The 21579-nt window shown below is 37.9% G+C and overlaps 1 protein-coding gene across 1 annotated transcript in view; it reads left to right on the forward strand.

Annotated features, from left to right (window-relative positions):
• The window catches only part of SMC2 (structural maintenance of chromosomes 2), a 65038-nt gene that overhangs the window by 15106 nt on the left and 28353 nt on the right, over positions 1 to 21579 (forward strand). The window contains 14 exon segments of the mRNA XM_037495235.2: positions 2616 to 2667; positions 2670 to 2725; positions 3167 to 3211; positions 4407 to 4545; positions 4548 to 4586; positions 4589 to 4636; positions 4812 to 4925; positions 4928 to 4962; positions 7048 to 7281; positions 9014 to 9173; positions 9657 to 9774; positions 10648 to 10786; positions 11131 to 11250; positions 12772 to 12976. Coding sequence (XP_037351132.2) covers positions 2616 to 2667; positions 2670 to 2725; positions 3167 to 3211; positions 4407 to 4545; positions 4548 to 4586; positions 4589 to 4636; positions 4812 to 4925; positions 4928 to 4962; positions 7048 to 7281; positions 9014 to 9173; positions 9657 to 9774; positions 10648 to 10786; positions 11131 to 11250; positions 12772 to 12976 — 1504 coding nt within the window.

The following is a 21579-nucleotide window of genomic DNA, read 5'->3' on the forward strand; positions in this document are numbered from 1 at the left end:
TGTATCTTCAAGAGTACTGATCCGTTCTTCCATTTCTCAATTCTGTTTTTCAATGCTTTTCCGAGAGCTCTCTGTCTCTCCAGTAATCTTTTAGTTCCTTCTTTTTATTTCCTTTTTAAGGTCTCATTTTCGTTCTTCAATTCATTGATATTTTGTCTCATATAATTTTTTTCCTTTCCGTATTCTTTACACTTTTTAATCATGATGAATCTAAATTTTCTGACAGGCAGAGAAGTTCTTCCATGTCATTGTTGTTGAGTTCTGGTGACTGATTTTCTTTTTGTGGTGTGTCCTTCCCCTGTGGCTTGCTCGATTATTTATATTTTTCCTTCTCCCTGCTGTTTGCTTTCTATTTAGTTCTGTGCATTGAGATGTTGTGCCACTGGTGTTGGCGGGCGTCTCTTTGGATTGCTTCTTCAAGGGTGTCAGAAACTGTTTACCAGACTGAGACCAGCACTTTAGGCCAAAACTCCACTAGGGTTTTGATGCTGTGGCTGTGTTGCTGGGCTCAGTCTGTTACAGTTCCCTCCCTCCATATTTACTCAGCTCCAGCAGGGAATCAGCTAGTTGGTGATTTTGCTCTGGTCACTAGGTGGCACAGAGATCTGTACTTGCCAACCTGTGCTTTTCCCCATAGTTCTCTGAGAAACTGGGTGGGGCTGGGGTAGGAGAGCACCTCAACACAGGGGCGGATTGCTCACGCTGGAAGCTGTGTCTGCCCCATGTTCACCTGTTGCTGTGCCCTGAATTCTGCACTCTAATTCTCAATCCCAGGTCTCAGATCCAAAACACCAGCTGTCACTCTGTGCAGTGCCCACTGTTACGGCAAATCCCATGCCCCAGATCTTATGCCTGGCTCTCAGTTCCAGAATGGGGTCTTGCTCCATGCCTTGTTTCCATTCTTACCCCTGTTTGTATGGCCTGCCCTCTCTCAGAGCCGGAGGGGGTTTTGGAAACCCTGGCTTCCGACTACTAGGAAGTGGGTGATTTTGTTCTGTTCATTAGGTGGCAGCAGAGATCTTTCCTAGTATCCTTCCAGAACTGTGCTTTTGCCCTGTGGGTCTCCTGGCGAACTGAGTGGGGGTGGCGTGGAATGCCTCAACGGTGTGGGGGTGCTGTGTATGCCCTGTGCCGCGTGGTGTGGGATCCCCCCCGCCCTGAATTTCACTCTCGGTTTTCAGCTCTGAAGCCCTCAGATCTGGGGCGCCGTGGTAGCCCAGTTCAGTGTTGTCAGAAATGGCACCTTTTGCACCCTGCTCCAGTGCCCAGGCGCCTGGTTTTTGATAACCCAGTGGGGTCATTCACCTCAGTGCCGGCTCCCTCACATCTCCCCACAAACCTAGGTCCCAGGGATCTGGGCAGCCACGATCCGCGTATGCTTTTCCAGCGCGGGTGCGCTTTTCCGCGCAAGTTTACTGCCTGGCCTTTGGCTATTTGCAGGTCTCTCTGCGGAGTCCTTTTCTTCCTCCAGTGGCGCCAGGAGCCATTCACTCACCTCCTTGGCGGTTCCCGCAGGATTCTCCATAGTTCCCGGTCTTGGGTTGTTGTGCCTGCAGTAGTTCCTTTCCACTCACTGTCCCACTTGATCTCTAGTTTGCTCTTGTTTTTGTTGGTTTTTTTTTTTTTTTTTTCTCCTTCTTATTGGTCGGAGAGTGCCGGCTTTGTGGGTGGCGGAGGGTAGCAAGGTTCTGAGCTTTCCTCTCTTCTCGTCCTCTTTTATTGTAACTTTCCTCTTTGCGCAGTTTGCCAGAGTCGCCCATTTATCTTCCGTGTCCCGGTTCTCCCAGGGACCTGCCGCTTTTCCTCCCTATTACCGGTTTTATGGGAGAACTTACTGGTAGCGTTTCTCCACCACCATGTTGATCCTCTCTCCCCTTATAAATTCTATCTTTAGACAACATCTTAACGAAAACTTCTAATTTGAAAACTGTCAATACATAGAAATCAAGGTGGTTTCAAAGAAATAATCCTTGAAATAGGAATTGATAGAATATAGACATTTTTGAAAAAGGTATACTGACAGAATTATCCTTATAATGTTAAAACTGATTAATATTTACTTTTTTCAGAGTGCTTTTCAAAGGATTTATTTTTTTAAGTTCTTAAATGTTATGAGGTATTAGTGATACTGTGGATAAAGAAACTGAGGCAAAGAGAATATTACGTGACTTGTTCAAGTTCTGAAAGCATTGCCACAGTTGAGATGCAAATGTTATGCCATTTTTCATCCTCGTAGACATAAAATATGATTGGTCTCACTTGGAAGAATTTTCAGTAGGCACGGCTGTTGAAATCTGAATGATGTTAGTCTTATTTTTGCCTTTTAGATTTGAATTTGAAGGAAATCAGGAGGGAGAAATTACTGGCTTCAATTTTTAAAGAGATGTTTTCTGGAAATTCAGTAGCAGAATTTTTGATTTTTAGAATTAGAGGCCAGAAATGTTTCTTCAATGTTAGGATTATGCTGGTATGTACATTTTTATGTACTTCCATTATCCATTTTGGCCATTATTTTGGTAGGGTGCTAAGGTCAAGGCCTTAAATGGTATTCTTAGTGTGAACTTTATGTAGCGCATTGTCGTGGATTCTTAAAATATTATTCAATGTCATTACAGATTTTGTCCATGATAGAAGAAGCGGCTGGAACCAGGATGTATGAATACAAAAAATAGCTGCCCAGAAAACTATAGAAAAAAAGGAGGCTAAGCTTAAAGAAATTAAGACGGTAATGAAATTTATATAAAATGTCTAAATTTTTTTTAAAAGATTTGTTTATTTATTTATACAAGCACTGGGTACAGTCAGAAGCGCGGAAGGGTGAGAGAATTCACCAGAGCCAGAGCTGGGAACAGAACAGGCAGATTGACGAAATACACTACTGAGGGGAGCAGTGGGCGCAGCAGGAGAGGTCTGTCACGTCATGTGGGACCCTTGTTGGGGCCGGGGATCGAACCGGAGCTGCAGAGGCTGCGGGCAGCTTTGCAGCCCAGTGCTCAACCGCTGCGCCACCAGGGGAGGCCCTATATGAAATGTTTATAAAGAAGACAGTGATTTTTTTTTGACATTGCTTTCCTATAAAGAAGGAAATTTTCTCCTATTCATTTTCTTAGCCTCCCATGTTATTTTTCCTAATGGTACTTTACATACTTTTTCCTTTATTTTTTAGATACTTGAAGAAGAGATTACACCAACCATTCAAAAATTAAAAGAGGTATACACTATAGATGTGAAGATAACCAATTATAATGTCTCTCAAAATTGGTGATGTGTTCAGGATCAAACATGAGGAATGAATTGTATACTAAACAGGAATTTTTTTTTCTGGGATGAAATAAGGAATAGAATTAGTACTCTGTAACTCAGCCTTCTGCTTTTAGAGGACATGTACTTTATATCTATTAAGTCATAATGATTTTGAAGATTGCTCTTCATAATCTCAGAAAATGATTTGCCATATTTCAATGTTTTGTTGGAGAGAAATAAGTCTAGATTTTCTTGCATAACCAGAATTGACTGGAGTAATATTTCTTGATGATAATGGCAGTCTTCCCTTGTTAGCATGAATAACTCCTAGCATGATTGGACTATCACTACCATTATTGCTGTCAAGGCATTTGGTGAGTGAAGGTAATGAAACATGACTGAATTTCCTTTAAAATATGTACAGTTCTTGAAGTCATAATCAGTGTTTCAGAAAAGAATGCACTTTCACTGAATTTATTAAATGCTCCTTAAATTTTTGTCCTTCTCAGAGCTATTTCTGAGTCCATATAAGAGTTTAGATATTATTGGAAAGACTGAAAAATTCTGATCTTGACGCTACCTCTTGCACAATTTAATAGAAAACACTAGGTCAGTAATTTTAACTTATGTTTTATACCTAATTTTGCCAAATTTCTCTAAATCTAGCAGCATGGATGAGTCATTTCACCACTCTGAATTTCTTCATCAGCAAAGTAGGAATTTTAAGTGTTACTGTGTCTGCCCCATAGGGTCCTTATGGAAATAAAGTTTAGTGTATGTGAGCAAAAGCTTTTAAATAGTTAAATGAATGAATGTCTTTGCAGTGTACAACAAAAAAATTTAGTATATCATTGGTGAGTGTGTAGGTTACTGTCTACCCCTTATCTGTGACCATATGTCCGTTTGTCCCAACTGCATAAAATATGTATTAAAATAAATATCCTCGTCGAATTTACTGGGAATGGTTTAATGTTAAATAAAAGCCAGAGTTCTTTTGTTAAAGTTTTTTAAAGTTGATAATCCAAATCCATGATCACTTAAATATAAGGCAAAGTTTATTCTGTCTTGTAAGGAAAAATTGTATGCATGTTGCTGTTTGATTCTTTCCAAGTTTATTTAAATGTGGGTTTTGAGTTATATTATGTTGGTGATTTCTCTTTCAGGAAAGATCTTCCTACCTGGAATACCAAAAAGTAATGAGGGAGATAGAACATTTGAGTCGTTTATATATTGCTTATCAGTTTTTGCTGGCTGAAGATACCAAAGAACGCTCAGCTGAGGAGTTTAAAGAAATGCACGATAAGTTGTAAAGCTTCAAGAAGAATTATCTGAGAATGATAAAAAAAAAAAGCTCTCAGTCATGAAATAGAAGATTTGGAAAAAAGAAAGATAAGGTTAGGCATATACATAAGAATGGATAATATACTCTGAAAAATCATATATTATAACTAGAATCTACTTGGCATTGTCTTCCATATTGATTTGTTAATCTTAAGTATGATAACAAAATAGCTTTTTAACAAGCTTACTTGTACTTCACGTAGAAATCATTGGATGCATTTGATTATAGGAAATTGGAGGAATACTACGCTCTTTAGAAGATGCTCTTGCAGAAGCTCAGCGAGTTAATACTAAATCTCAAAGTGCCTTTGATCTTAAGAAGAAAAATCTGGAAAGTGAAGAGAACAACGTAAAGAACTAGAGAAAAACATGGTCGAGGTAAGCATATAGAAATTTTATTTAATTTCACTAATATGCATTTTTCCATTCTGTCAGTATTTATTTAGTGCTATGGACCAAGTATAGTTGTTGGGCTGGGGAATATGGCAATGTCGACTATAACAAAAATGGACAAAACATTTTCTGGGTCTTCATTCCGTTGAGGGAAATGATGCGAAAATAACTGTGCAAGATGATTTGTTTTATAGTGATAACTGTGATGTAGAGGAAAAAATAAAGCAGGGTAGGGGATTAGGAATATTAGGGTACAGTTTGGAATTTTTAATTTAATAGATATTGAAGAGCTCATTGAGAGGGTGATTCTTCATTGATGACCATAGGAGGTAGAGGTCAGAGAACCATGTAGATAAATTGGGAGGCTTTGGGGACAAATTTCCAGCAGAAGAGCACTAATTGCTCCAGGTCCCTAAGGTATTAGAAAAATAAATAATTGGGCTGCTGGTACTAAGTATAGGGATACAGAAAGGTGATAGGTGTATGATAACACATTTTTGCAGTGTGTACAGTTTCTGAGTAAGAGACAAGGGATGTCACGAGTTGATCGAGAGGATGACATTTTTAATGTTTTAATTAGGCTGTTCTAACGTGTGTGTGGGGGTGTGTAGAAGAACTGGGGTGTAAGCAGTGAGGGAATGAGAGGATTCACCAGAGACAGTGGGGAGCAGAACAGGCAGATGTACTGAAATACACTGCGGAGGGGAGCAGTGGATGAAACAGGAGAAGTCTACTGTGCCATATATGCAGCTCCCTGACTGGGAATCAGACTTAGGCCATAGTGGTGATTGTGCTGAGACTTAACCCCTAGACCTCCAGGGAGGCCCTTCTGTTTTGAATACAAACTGTAGATAAAAGGAAGAAGCAGAGAATCCAGCTAGTAGTGGCTGCTAATCCAAGTGATAATCCTTGCATAAATTAGTGCAGTAGAAATGGATGTTTTAAAAGTAGTTGTGGTATTTTATGTGTAGTTTAAGAGTAGATCCAACAAGTGACATGTTGGTTGTTGAACAAGAAAGAGAAAAAGACTGAAGGATAACTCCAGATTTTTGTCTTTAACAGTGGGAAATACAGAGGTACTGTTAGCTAAGATGCAGAATAGGAAGAAGTACAGTGTGAATATAATAGGCTATAGGTGCTGTTAGATAGTTGAATATAGGAATTTTGAATGTAGGTTAGTAATACAAGACAAAATGCAAAGTTGGCATGCTCCAGGTCTAAGTGCTCAGGATTACTCCATATACATCATCTCTTCAATGGCTCATCCTGCCCTTTATCTCTTAATTTTTATTTGTTGATCTCATTCAAATCTTTAATTAGCTTAGACATCTTTCCTGAACTTTAGACTCATTTGTCCAACTACTAAATCAACACTTTTATTTGGACGATTAATAAGTCTAAAAGTTAACATAGCCAAAATAGAGCTCTTAAATTTTCCCCATTTATCCAAACCTACATGAGTTACTGAATTTTCATGTCAGTAAATGTCTACAACTGTTAACCTGATTGTTCAGTCCAGAAATCCTTGTCCTTCCATAATTTCCCTTTTTTTTTAATCTAATCCCATTTCTAATCCATGACAAAATTCTCTTGACGTTAAAAATGTATCTAGGATACAGCAACTTTTCATCACTGTCATCATGGCTAAACTGGTTCAGACCATCATCTTGAATGAGGCTTACTGTAGTAATTTCCTTCTTAGTTGTCTTTTACTCTTCATTGTTTTTTTTTTTTTTTTCTTGCTGCTCTATCTCTTCTTTCCAGAAGCTAAAATAAAAGTTGGGTCACATCACTCTTGTGCTTAAAATCCCTCAGTGATATTTTAGTTCTTTATTGTCCACATTTGACTATAACGTGAAATGAAAGTATTTCTAGTAGGTAAAATGTACATTTATCCTAAAAACAAGAGAATGAATCTCAAAATAGGAATAAAATATTTAAAGTTATGATGATTAAATTTTTTCGTTATTGTCATGCCCACTTCAAATTGCTATGAAACTTGATGACTTACAGATACATATAAGTAAATGAATTTTTTTTAATGTAATATTTCCAATCTGAAACTCTTAGGATTCTAAAACTTTAGCAGCAAAGGAAAAAGAGGTTAAAAAGATAACAGATGGATTGAGCGCCCTTCAAGAAGCAAACAATAAAGATGCTGAAGCTTTGGCTGCTGCACAGCAGCATTTTAATGCTGTTTCCGCTGGCCTCTCCAGTAATGAAGATGGAGCAGAAGCGACTCTTGCTGGTCAAATGATGGCCTGTAAAAATGACATAAGTAAAGCTCAAACAGAAGCTAAACAGGTAAAATTTAAGTACCGTGTGATTGCAGTTTTTTTCATCAGAGAACTTGCTTCATATTATATGCTTTTGTCAATTATAAAATAATGAAAATGATGGACTGTTTACTCAACCACTCTGTAACACCTTATACAATGAAATTCAAACATGCTGATACTAAATATTGGTGATGTTAATTTGTTAAGATGCTGCAAAACATAAAATACTTTTGTAGGTTAACTGAAACTGTAAGTACAATAGTTTAGTCTGTCTGCTGCATTGTATGGAACATTGACAATTAGTCAGTTTATTCTCATCCTTTGCCATCATAAAATTGATGTCTTAAGGCTTTAACAGGAAACCAAAAATGTCCTCTCCATTTCTGTGTCCACTACACCTAGTTTCTGAAACTACAACATCCTCCTTGGAAATATCTCTATCCCCATTCCAGTCTTTAGCTTCCCTAACTCTGATTTCTTAATCTTCAGAGTTTTTTCAGTTTATTGTGATGGCTTCAAATTTGTTCATTTAATGCAACTTAAAGTCTTATGAACACATAATTTGAGGGCAGAAAAGTGTGTGTGCATGCGTACAGAATTATTTATTTATTTATTTATTTATTTAACTTTTTATTTTTTTTTATTTTTTTTTAAATTAATAAATTTTATTTTTATATTTATTTGTTTTTTTAAGATTTATTTATACAAGCACTGGGTACAGTCAGAAGCACAGGAGGGTGAGAGAATTCACCAGAGCCAGAGCGGGGAACAGAACAGGCAGAGTGAAGAACTACACTGCTGAGGGGAGCAGCAGGCGGCAGGAGAGGTCTGCGCGCCATGTGGGACCCTCGCCTGGTGGCCGGGGATCGAACCGGCACTGCAGAGGCTGCGGGCAGCTTCGCAACCCAGCGCTCAACCGCTGCGCCACCAGGGAGGCCCACGTACAGAATTATTTTTAAGGAGCACTCATCATTAAAAAAAAAAATACACCTATGTTTTTGTATATTAATCCCATTCAAAGTTTTATATATTTGCAACATTTTTTTTCAAAAATAGTGCTTACAAAAACATATCAATAGCAGAATACTTCAAAGTTTGGTCAGTTATTCTGTTAACTAATTTTATGTGGGGAAAAACCCACTACTGTTCAGTTTCAGAGGATACGCCCTCCTAGCCTTCTTGGTCTCAGAAAACTAGCTCATGGTTTTAAGGAATAGTGCTCAATTATATAAACCTAAGACTCCTGAAATTTCAGAACTTCTAGCAGAATTTTAAATATCAGACCATAGCAGTTAAATTTCTGTCAGTTTCACTTTCCTACATAATTTTATTTCTCATTGCTCAATAAAGCGTCTCCTCTTCTCAGTTATATAACACCCAAATAGATACAAATACAAATGTGCATACCTCAGTGCAAAGGAAGACAAGTAGACTTGTGGATTTTGAGCTTTTTGTTGTGGTTTTAACTGGCTAATGAGTTATTTTTAATATAATTTTTGAACTCTTGTTATTCTTACAAGTATTAAAAATATAGACTTAAATTGAAAATTATTTAATGACTTATGTTAATTAAGCATGTATTGGTTTTGTGCGTGTTTTTTTAGGAGAAAATACTGGGAAATGATTGCTATGTTGAAATACTAATCCAAATGACCTAACAGTTACATTTTCAAGACTGATGTCTTTTAATTTAACCAATCTGAGTCTGGCTAGTACTGTCTACCTCTTATGTAGTTTGTTACATCTTTCTATTACAGGCTCAGATGAAGTTGAAACATGCCCAACAAGAATTAAAGACTAAACAAGCTGAAGTAAAGAAGATGGATAGTGGCTATAAGAAGGATCAAGATGCTTTAGAGGCAGTGAGGAAACTTAAAGACAAACTCGAAGCTGAAATGAAAAAGCTAAATTATGAAGGTTTGCCTTTAAAAACATGTAGTAAATCATTATAAGGAAGTGATTGTTGACAGAAACTAAGTTTAAGGAAATAGCAAGTAGGAAAAAATTTTTACCCTATTAATGGGTGTTAGTGTAATAACTATTCGTAAATAGTCCCCAAAATATCTAGGTATAAAACAGCACTTGGAATTTTTGAAATATCAGTACTGAGATATTAATGTTTATTCAATACACTTGATGACTCAGAAATAATAGTTGTATATTTCTATAGTAGCATTCAGTTCATGTGTTGTTTCTTGGAATGAAAATTGTGTTATTGAAAATAATGTCTACTTGACACTTGATAGGAATTTGTTAAGTATGCTTTTTATTTAGTACTTATCAGAAATTATTTTGCTACCAAAAATATTTTTGAAATAGAGGTTTCTAGTATTTCCTTAGATCAGAATAGTTGAATTTTTTTAAAACTTCATTTCAATTTACTTATGATTTACTGTTCAGAAAACAAGGAGGAAAACCTTTTGGAAAGGCGCAGGCGGTTGTCTCGTGATATCAGTAGATTGAAGGAAACATACGAAGCTCTCTTGGCCAGATTTCCCAACCTTCGATTTGCATACAGGTAACAGATTTAAACCTTAAATTTTAACATAGTAATAACCAAGATAAACTTTTAGTTGGAAGACAATCTGGAGATGTTATTAATGTTAAGATATTTGTATGAGAATTACTGTTTTTCAAAAAACTGCTCTTCCTTAGTATGAGCTGTTTCAGATGTTGAATGGGAAAATTATTGCGTAATAAAATGGCTACCAATTTAATCTCAATCCAGTTTTTTTTAATTTTTTTTTTAAATTTTTAAAGATTTATTTTTATTTATTTATACAAGCACTGGGTACAGTCAGAAGCGCGGGAGGGTGAGAGAATTCACCAGAGCCAGAGCGGGGAGCAGAGCAGGCAGAAGGATCGAAGTATACTGCTGAGGGGAGCAGCGGGCGGCAGGAAAGGTCTGCGCGCCATGTGGGACCCTCCTCCGGAGCCGGGGAGCAGCCGGGGATTGAACCAGCGCTGCAGAGGCTGCGGGCAGCTTCGCAACCCAGCGCTCAACTGCTGCGCCACCGAGGAGGCCTTCAACCAGTTTCTTAAAAGTTATTTTATCAATGTTAAATATTAACATTTTAAAAACTTTATGAATTTTTTCCATGGAAAATTTATAGCAATGTATGTATGAATGACTATAGCAATGTATGTATTCTATGTATGACTAAAAACATTAAAATTATTTATTACATTAAAAACAATATACTGGGGAACTTTTGATTGATTTAAAGCAATAACTGACTAGTCATCTGGAACATTCAGTTTTTAAGACAACATGCTTCACCTGTGTTCATGTCAATTAAATATGTTTTCAGAAAAGCTCTTGACTAATAAAGGACAACTTTTTCTATTTTTTCTAGCTAAAGATTGATTTTTGTCAACTTTTCTATTTTAGGGATCCAGAGAAGAACTGGAATAGAAATTGTGTGAAAGGACTGGTAGCTTCCCTGATAAGTGTGAAAGACACTTCTGCAACCACAGCTTTAGAATTGGTAGCAGGGGAGCGGCTTTACAATGTTGTAGTAGATACAGAGGTAAATACAGAGAATTTGTAATTGTTATTTAGATTGAAATATCATGTACTGCTAGAAGAATTGGGTACTTTCTTGATGTTTTAAGTTTCTCCCAAGGTTGCTTATTTTTACATGCTATTCACTCATTTACTTTCTGATTTTATTATTGATTATATTTACTTGTGTTCCAGTGGTGATGTCATGCTTAATTAGGAGTTTTGAATGCATATTATCAATCCTGGGCATTTGGTTGTTACGCATGGAAGGCAATAAAAATTTGATTATGAATTCCTAAACAATCACTCCTTCCATTTGGATATTTTCTGTCATCAATAATTTTTTTTTTCAAATGAACATTGTTTTAGGTTACTGGAAAAAAACTACTAGAAAAAGGGGAATTGAAGCGTCGATATACTATAATTCCACTCAATAAAATTTCAGCCAGATGTATTGCTCCAGAAACTCTGAGAGTTGCTCAGAATCTTGTAAGTCTTTATTTTTTTCTGCATCTTTATTAGAGGACATTAATTAAGAATAGGGGAGTAATCATGTAGAATCAAAAAATACTGTGTTACCATGCTTTAAAAAATTGTAACAAAATAGAGTTGGTTTTTATTCAGTTAGATGGAAAGTAAAGATAAATGTCAGACTAGAATTCTTCTTGGTATTTCAGTGTGTAATAAATCTTAAGTCAAACCATCTGACTATCAACTGATATTAAACATGAAATTTCTGATTTCTGAAATAGCTAAAGTTATAGAGCTTAAATACCAGAATTCTCCATGTTTTTGTTTCATGTCAGGCAGCTTTACACTGCCCACAGGGGCAACAATTACGGAAAATATCCATCAGTTTTATAGTCACGAAGCCGATCACTAGGATATCCAGTCAGCTGCTGAGGTAGATCTAAAGTGGCATGCCTACTAGTTAAAAAAAAAAAAAAAAAGATAGATGAGTACAGAAGGTAGATATAAAGGACTAGTATCGCTGTGTGGTATTGGTTAAAAACATAAAGCCAATCATAATGTCCAGCAGCACTATCAGTTTGTTAATGGCACAGGCATTCCAGGTGTGTAAATATAAAGTGCAATTCTATGAAACTGATAAATACATTTGTAATTAAGATACTAAAAATATAGTACACTTGCTGAAATTGAGAAATCTTTAATGAAATAATCTCAAAATCCAGTTGTGTCCATAATATCAAAAGGAGGATAAGTACAGAGTAAGTGAAAGGTGGAATTTGGGTTAGTATTTCCTTTGCTTTGAAAAATCACCTTTGGGTGGTCTCCAAAACTTAGAAAGGCACTTCAGCCTTGGGTGAAGTCCTGGCCTCTAAGTAAATTGGAATCTCAAATAACAACAAAAATAGTTCCACTTAGATCTCTTAACCAGATTTAGATAATGGTAACTGTTCTGTCAAACAAATGCTGAACATACCTTACCCAGTGCTACTTTCATTGTGATTTCTGCTGCTGCTCTTAAACTCCATAAAGGATAGTGATACAAAGTTCTTAAGAACAAGTTTTTCTAAAAAGAACAAGTTGTTCTGCTCATCTTAGTTAAAAAGGAAAAAGGGCAGAGACAGACATTATTACCAGGATAAGAGAGTTGTATCAAAACAAAGGGATGAGGGGCTAAAAAATTTTTAAGGGGAGCATTTTTTGCAATTGTGTTAACTCGATCCATTGCTGTGCTTTAATTAAAGTAGTATGCAACTAGTCCATTTTTAATTCAGAAACTTGGTAGTGGCTCCTACTTAGTAGAAATTCTTGTAATGCTTGGTACTTTCATTGTGTTTTACTTACTAGTAGATCTTTCAGTGTTTAAACATGAAATTTTTTCCCCTAAACTATTGAATTTTCTGTTAGTATTTTTTAAATTTCAAAAGTAATACAGTACTAAATATAGATTATTTTAATTTTTATTTTAATTCTTTATGGTTTATAAATATATTTGAAGGGAGAGGACAAGTATAAACTGTGACATAATCTATTTCCTTACAGGTTGGCCCTAACAATGTTCATGTGGCTCTATCCCTGGTTGACTACAAACCAGAACTTCAGAAAGCAATGGAATTTGTCTTTGGAACAACATTTGTTTGTGACAGTATGGACAATGCAAAAAAAGTGGCTTTTGATAAAAGGATAATGACTAGAACTGTAACTCTAGGAGGTGACATATTTGATCCTCATGGGACATTAAGTGGAGGTAGGTTTTATATTATTTTGTCCTTGTAATCCTGTGTGGGCAATAGGATGGGCGGGGGGCTTTCTTTTTCATTTTATTATTTTAAGGAGAATAGTGGAGTTGGTGGTTTAGTCCTAATCTTTGGTTAGAACCAGGACTAAAACCCAGGTTTTATGCTTACAAGCAAATAATCTAATTCCAGTATCTTGATGGAAATCTAAGGATTGAATTTATACTTTAAATACTTACCACATGACACATAATTAATATTGATAATCATACAGTGTCTTTTTATACCTCAAGGAATTCAGTCTAGTAAAAAATCCTGTTTCTTTTTTATTTTATCTTTATTTTTAATTATGCATACAATAATTGGGGAGTAGGCCAAGTTGCGGGGGATGGTAATGAGAGGATTCAGCAGGGACTAAGTAGGGAGCAGAACAGGTGGACCTACTGAAATACACTGTTAAGGGGAGCAGCGGGCAAGAGAGGAGAGGTCTGCTACACCATTTGGGATAGCTCTCTGGCCAGGAATCAGACTCATGTCACATGGCTGGTGATAGCTTGATAGTGCTGAGAATTCACCCCGCTCCACCAGGGAGGCCCTGTTTCTCTTATTCATCTCAAATGAAAGTATACTGTTTATTTTCTCTTGTTTTCTGTCCTATCAGGATAGTTTAGTCACTGGAGAATTCAAGTCTTTATTAAGTACATATTTAGTGTAACTACCCACTTTTTTTTTTAAGATTTTATTTTTGCATAGAAGAACTGGGGTGAAGGTCAGAGGTGCGTGGGCTGAGAGGATTCACCCCAGAGTAGGGAGCAGAGCAAGTTGATTTACTGTAATACACTGCTAAGGGCATCAGCGGGTGAGGCAGAAGAGGTCTTTCTGCACTATATGTGGGTTAGCTCCATGGCTAGGGATCATACTCTGGGCCATCAGAGTCAAAGAGCTGAGACTTAACCCCTATGCCACCAGGGAGGTCCCAACTACCCAGTTCTATAGGAAACACGTTAACTTCTAAATTGTGTTTATGCCACTCCTGTCAAAAGTTAAAAAAACAAAACACAAAACAAATCTTCCCTTAAGGTGGTGCTTTAGAAAGGAATTCTTAGTAGTTGATCATATTTTTCTTTTTTAAAGATTTATTTTTTTTCATTTATGCATACAAGAACTGGGGAGTAGGTCAGAGGCATGGGGGTGGAGGGGCTGGGGAGGGAGGGATGAGAGGATTCACTAGAGATCGTGGAGCAGAACAGGCCTATCTACTGAAATACACTGCTGAGGGGAACTGCGGGTAAGACCGGGGAGGTCTGCTGTGCCATGTGGGTTAGTTCCCTGACTGGGAATTGAACTCATGCTATAGTGGCTTAGCTTAAAAGTACTGAGACTTAACCCTTGTGCCACTAGGAAGGCCGGATCATATTTTTCTTGTTCCAATATTTGTCAAATTGTTTCCAGGTCTTTGTCAAGTGATCATGTAATAATAACAAACACTGACTAGTATTATGTTCCAGGCAGTATTGTAAGGCTGTTGGTGCTAGCCACATGTGGTTCTTTACATTTTACATTTTTAGTAAACTAAAAATCATTACTTTAGCTATACTGGTCACATTTCGAGGGCTCATTAATCACGGTGGTTAATAGGTAACTGGATAATAGTCATAAGGGACATGTCTCTCATTCTATAAAGCCTTATTCTAAAGACTTCAGATAATTAACTCTTTGAATCTTTGTAACAAATAAGAAGTAGACATATTACTATAAAAAATGCAGTTGTAGGAATTAAGATACAGATTGGTTAAGTAACTTACTAGTAACTGACAAAACTCAGAATTTCAATTTAGATAGTATGATTTCAGAGTTTGTACTTTTAACCAGTAGGCTATATAGTGCCTCTTGAGATATCAAGTGACTCAGTGTGTTTATTTTTTTTTAATCGAGATGTAATGGACAAATAACATTAGTTTCAGGTATACAGCATAATTTAGATACTTGTATATATTGCAAAATTATAGAAGTATTAAATCTGTCATCTTTTTGTTACATTCCGTTATATTCTTTGTGCTAACAGTTTAAGTATGACTGTTCTACAACTCTCAAATATACAACACGGTTTTATTAATCATAGTATTCCCATACTGTGTACATTATATCCCAGTGACATTTTATTTATTTATTTTTAAAGATTTCATTTATACAAGAACCGGGGTACAGGCCAGATTCGCGGGAGGAGGAGAGGATTCATCAGAGACAGAGCAGGGAACAGAACAGGCAGACTGACGAAATACACTGCAGAGGGGAGCAGCGGGCACGACAGGCGAGGTCTGCTGCGCCATGTGGGACCGTCGCCAGCCGGCCGGGATAGAACCGGGCGCTGCAGAGGTTGCGGACAGCTTCATAATGCTGTGCTCAACCACCTGCACCACCAGGGGAGGCCCGTGACATTTATTTTATAACTACAAGTTTATATCTTTGGACAACCTTTACCATTTTTTCACCAGCCACCTCTGGCAACCACCAATCTGTTCTTGTCTGTGAGGTTGCTTGGTTGGTGTGTTTTTGTTCTCTTTCAGCCCTCACACATATAAATGAGATCACATAGTATTTCTCTTTTCTTTGACTTATTTCACTTACAATAATGAGTGCCTTTGCTGTCCATCCATGTTGTCACAAAAAAGCCAGGTTTCTTTTTTTATGACAAGATAATGTTCCATTTTGCCTCTGTATGCGGGCATACCACATTGTCTTTATGCATTCATCCATCACTGGGCACTTAGGTTCTTGCCTATCTTGGCTATTGTGAATTATGATACAATGGGCAGAGGGTTGCAGATCTCTTGAGTTAGTGTTTTCAATTTCTTCAGATAAATAACTAGATTGTTTTCTTTAGATAAATAACTGGAAGTGGAGTTGGTAGATTATATGATAATTGTTTTTAACTTTTGAGAGATACCTCCATAGTCTTCCGTAGAGTCCACACTAATTTATATTCCCACCAGTGTTGGACAGAAGTTCCTTTTTTGCCTCATCCTCTAGCACTTGTTATTTTATTTTAAAGATTTATTTATTTATGCTACAAGAACCAGGGTATGGGTCAGAGGTGTGGAGGGTGAGAAGATTGACCAGAGACAGAGTGGGGAACAGAACAGGCAGATTGACTGAAATACACTGCTGAGGGGAGCAGTGGTTGAGACAGGAAAGGTCTGCTGCGCCATGTGGGTAGCTCCCTGGCTGGGGATCAAACTTGTGCTGCAGTGGCTGCAGATAGCTTCATAGCAAGGGGTTCTTAACCCCTTGCGCCACCAGGGAGGCCCTAGCAACTTGTTATTTCTAGTCTTTTTGAGAAAAGCCATTCTAGTAGCTGAGAGGTAATATTTCAGTGTAGTTTTGATTTGCATTTCTCTGGCAATTAGTGATGTTGAGCCACCTTTTCATGTATACCTGTTAGCCATCTTTATGTCATCTTTGGAAAAATAGTCTATTCATATCTGCCCGTCTTTAAATCAGATTGGGTTTTTTTGCTGTTGAGTTATATGAGTTCTTTGTGTGTTTTGGATATTGATCCATTATCAGATAGGATTTGCAAATATTTTCTCCCATTTTATAGGCTGCCTTTTCAATATTGAGTTTTCTTTGAAGAAGCTTTTTTAGTTTGATGTAGACCCACTTTGTATTAGATCCAAAAAAATCACCAAAACCAGTGTCAAGGAACTTTTACCAATTATGTTTCTTCTAGGAGTTTTATGGTGTCAGTTCTTACATTTAAGCCTTTACGCCAATTTGAGTTAATTGCTGTGTGTGGTGTAAGAGAGTGGTCAAGTTTCATTCTTTTGACTCTGACTGTCCAATTTTCCCAATACCATTTACTTAAGAAACTGCTCTTTCTCCATTGTATATGGCTCCATTCTGGGCTTTCTCTTCTGTTCCATTGATCTGTGCTTTTATGACAATGCTGTACTGTCTTGATTACTACAGCTTGGTAATATAGTTTGAAATTAGGGACTATGATACTTCCAGCTTTGTCTTTCCCCAACTTTGCTTTGACTATGGGGTCTTATGGTTCCATATAATTTTTTTGATTATTTGCTCCCTTTCTGTGAAAAGTGCTATCAGAATTTTGATGAGAATTGCATTGGATTGTATTGCTTTGGATCTAAATTGCTTTGGGTGTATGGACAGTTTACAATATGAATTTTTCTAATTAATAAGCATGTAATACCTACATTTATTTGTTTTCAGTTTTTTTCATAAATGTCTTATAGTTTGGAGCATACAGGTCTTTGAACACTTTGGTTAAGTTTATTCCTAGGTATTCTTTTTGATACAGTTGTAAGAGGGAGTGTTTACTTAATTTCTTTTTCGGTTGATTGGTATTGAAATTTATTGGTATTTTGGAGCTGTTGGTTTCAGAGAGTGGGGTCCTTGGTTTAACTCTGGGAAGTTTTACCAGCATTCCCCTTTCAGTAGCACCAGTGAGTTTTCCAGGCGAGTTTCTCCATGACACAGGGGTGTTAGTTATATCCAGAAGGGCAAGTTTATTATAAAGGGGGAAAAAGAATAAAGAATGGTTACACAGACACAGGGGCAGAAAGAGCTGCCCCTGAAAGGGACAGGTTTGCTAAAACAGAGACCTGCATAGTCACAGGCGAGCAGCCGTGGGGAGGAGAGCTGCCTCTAATCCTTTGCAAAGGGAGGAGGTCAGTGACGAGAAACACTGGCATGGTCAGAGGTGGGCAGGAGAGCTGCTGCAGGGAGAATGATGTCACAAGGAACACCTGCATAGGCACAGGCTGGCAGATGGGCTGCTGCCTCATGCCAGTACAGAAATTGCACGGACAAAGTATTCTTTTTGGTAGGGGCTCATTCCTTTGTGGAGTTGTTAACTTTCATTAGCCTAACTACTTCTAGGGTGTGGCTGGGTTGATTTCTAAGGACCAATGATTTTCTACAATGGCCCTCAAATCTCCATATCCCCACCTCTGGTTTGCACTGGTGATATTTTGTATAGCTGTCTGATACTTGCTGTAGCAGTTGGCACCTAAGGAATATTCATTTTGATAGCTGTTTTAATGACTATGTTAACCACCTCTACCTCTACCTCCAGCTACCAGCATTGTGTGAGCCTGGTCTCTCTTCTTGTGGTGCCTTCTTTCCAACCTTTCTACTGTTAACCTCCATCAGTATTAGTCTGTAGCAATGCAACCAGTTTTATGTATATTGATTTTTGTATACTGCAGCTTTACTGAATTCATTTATTAGTCTAATAGTTAATTGGTGGAGTCTTTTAGGGGTTTTATAATATGTAATCTGCAGATAGTGACATTTTTCATTTCTTGTAATTTGTATGCCTTTCATTTCTTTTTCTTGCCTAATTAGTCTGACTGGACTTCCATTACTAAGATGAGTAAAAGTGGCGAAAGTGGTCATCCTTGTCTTAGTCCTGATCTTAAAGGAAAAGCGCTCTTCTTGAGTATGGTGTTGTCTGTGTGTTTGTCATATGTGGTCTTCATTATGTCGAGGTGTGTTCTCTCTGTACTTATTTTGATAAGTTTTTTTAAAACTTTTTTTAAAAAAATATTTTATTTATGCATAGAAGAACTGGGGTGTAGACCAGAGGTTCTGAGGAGGGGAGCGTGAGAGGATGCACCAGAGACAGAGTAGGGAGCAGAACAGGTGGATTTACTGAAATACCCTACTAAGGGGAGCAGTGGGCGAGACAGGAGAGGTCTGCTGCGCCAAATGTGGGTTAGCTCCCTGGCTGGGGATGGAACTCCAGGCTGAGGCAGTGATAGCACTGAGACTTTAACCCCCATTCCACTAAGGAGGCCCTGATGAGAGAGTTTTTTGGTCATAAATGTGTGTTGAAATTTGTCAATTTTTTTTTTTTGTGCAGTTAGTAAGATGATTGTGATTTTTATCTTGTGTTTTTTTTTAATGCGGTTGTCACACCGATTTGTGAATGTTGAAGTATCTTTGTATCCTGGAATAAGTACACTTGATCATGGTGTATGATCCTTTATTTCAGTTTGTTAATATGTTGAGGATTTTTGTATCTCATCAGGAATATTGACCTGTGTGCAGAATGCTGGTCAAGTTCCAGCAACAGTGTTAATAGCTATAGGGTTACAGCTTGTATGTCACAGAAGTGATACAGCTCTCATGTCTTAGGAGTGTTACAGCTCTTGCTTTACAGCTCAGTATTACAGTAAAAAGCTTCACAACTGTAGTTAGGAGGGGGAGAAGTATGTATACAGATTCAAAGATTCACTGTTACATCGGCAAAAAGGGAAAGGGTAAAGTCAGTTTATTCCAAGTAGGTTTCAGTCATTGCAGTTCTGATTAACAGAAAGTTTGTCAGTGGTGATTGGCTGAATTTCAATTCTGGGTGAGACTTGTTCCAGTGTGGTTTCATTTTCTTTTTGACTTTAGACAGGTCTGCACATGCCCCAACACCCCTAGCCACCTCAGCATGCCTGGGACCTGAACTTTCAGTAGCCTCGCATCACTGGTTTTTTTCTCAGGATCTTTCCATGTTTTTTTTAACTCATAATCTATAATTGTAATATGTGATGTCCTTGTCTGGTTTTGGTATCAGGGGATTGGTGGGCTGGTAAAAACAAATTTGGAAGTAGTTCCTCCTCTATTTTTTTTGAAGTTTGAGAAGGATTAGTGTTCATAATTAATTGCATATCGGTACAACTTACTAATGTAGCTGATTGGTCCTGGACTTTTGTTGGGAGGTTTTAAATTGGTTTTCTCCTTATTAGTAACTGGTGGGTGCAGATTTTCTATTTGTTCATGATTCAGTCCTGATAAGCTATATTTATCAATGTATTCTAGGTTGTTTAATTTGTTGACAATCGTTGTAGTAGTTTCTTAAGTCCCACCCCTCAGCCCCCCCAGCATCAGGAAAATACCTTTCTGATTTTACTTTTTTGAGTCCTTTTTTTTCTTGGTAAGTGTAAAGATTTTGTCTTTTCAAAGATACCAGCTTTTATTTTCAGTGATTTTTTTTTTCTATTTCTCTAGACTTTCATTTATTTCTGCTGTGATCCTTCTTTTCTTCTACCTTTGAGCTTCATTTGTTCTTTTCTATACAAGCACTGGGTACAGTCAGAAGCGCGGGAGGGTGAGAGAATTCACCAGAACCAGAGCGGAGAGCAGAGCAGGCAGAATGACGAAATACACTGCTGAGGGGAGCAGCGGGCGGCAGGGGAGGTCTGCACGCTGAGTGGGACCCTCTCTTGGCGGTCGGGGATCCAACCGGCGCTGCAGAGGCTGTAGGCAGCTTCGCAACCCAGCGCTCAACCACTGCGCCACTGGGAAGGCCCTTCATTTGTTCTTTTCTTATTCTTGAGGTGTACTGTTAGGTTGTTAACTATTGTTTTCTTGGCCTAGAAAGACATTAAGTAAACAAAAGGAATCTCATGATCAAGTTCTCCACTACACAACTTAAGGTGGCTAGTATTGTAAAATTTTTTTCTGTAAATATCAAATGAGTAGGTGTTTATTTCACTGATTTTGATACTTTCAAAATCTGTACTTAGAGGGGCAGCAAATATGTCACTGTATCTTATTAATCTATCATTAAACCTATAACATTTTCTTGACAGCATAACACCTCTGCTTTTAATTAACTTGCCAGACGATTGTGGTAACAAAAAGCTCCCACATTTTGCGCATCATTACCGTAGGTCAGTTGTATCTAGTTCAGGTTATTCTCTTTCTGGAACCCATGATAAAGTAGAGCTAGACCTTATCTTAAATCTGATTTCCTTGGATTATGAATGGAGAGATACTTTTTATTTTTTAAAGATTTATTTATTTATGCACACAAGAGCTGGGGTGTAGGGCAGAGGTGTGTGTGGGGGGTGGGGGTGAGAGGATTCACCAGAGACATAGTGGTGAGCAGAACAGGTGGATCTACTGAAAGACTGCTGAGGGGAGCAGAGAGCAAGACAGGAGATACATTGCTGCACTATGTGATTACCTCCCTGGCTGCTAGCTTCATAGGGCTGAGACTTAACCCCTTATGCCACCAAGGAGGCCTGAAAGATACCTTTTTAAAGTTTCTTTTCAGAAGAGGTATTTTTCCATTTTACTGGCCAGAGTGAATTAACCTGGCTAAGTCCAGGGTTAGTAGTGAGAAAAATGAGACCTAGGAGGGATGGACCCGGTAGACATAGATGGTGTTTGTATTTCTTTTTTTATTTATTTATTTTTTATAGAGGCATGTTTTATTTATGTTTCTTTGTTTGTTTGGTTGGTTATACATGCACTGGGTACAGTCAGAAGCGCGTGGGGATGAGAGAATTCACCAGAGCCAGAGCGGGGAGCAGAGCAGGCAGAAGGACGGAAGTACACTGCTGAGGGGAGCAGCGGGAGGCAGGAGAGGTCTGCGCGCCATGTGGGACCCTCCTCCGAGCAGCCGGGGATCGAACTGGCGTCGCAGAGGCCGCGGGCAGCTTCGCAACCCAGCGCTCAACCGCTGCGCCACCGTGGGGGCCCTGTTTGTATTTCTTAAGGTTCAAGTGAGAAACCCTGTGGCTTTAGTAACATCATTGTAAAAGATTCAGTGCTGAATTAAAGTATAATTCTGTGATAACTTTTATTGTTTACT

Source organism: Talpa occidentalis, unplaced genomic scaffold (genome assembly GCF_014898055.3).
Source record: "Talpa occidentalis isolate TD23 unplaced genomic scaffold, MPIMG_talOcc4v2.1 talOcc4.7, whole genome shotgun sequence".
In the NCBI taxonomy this organism is placed as follows: Eukaryota; Metazoa; Chordata; class Mammalia; order Eulipotyphla; family Talpidae; genus Talpa; species Talpa occidentalis.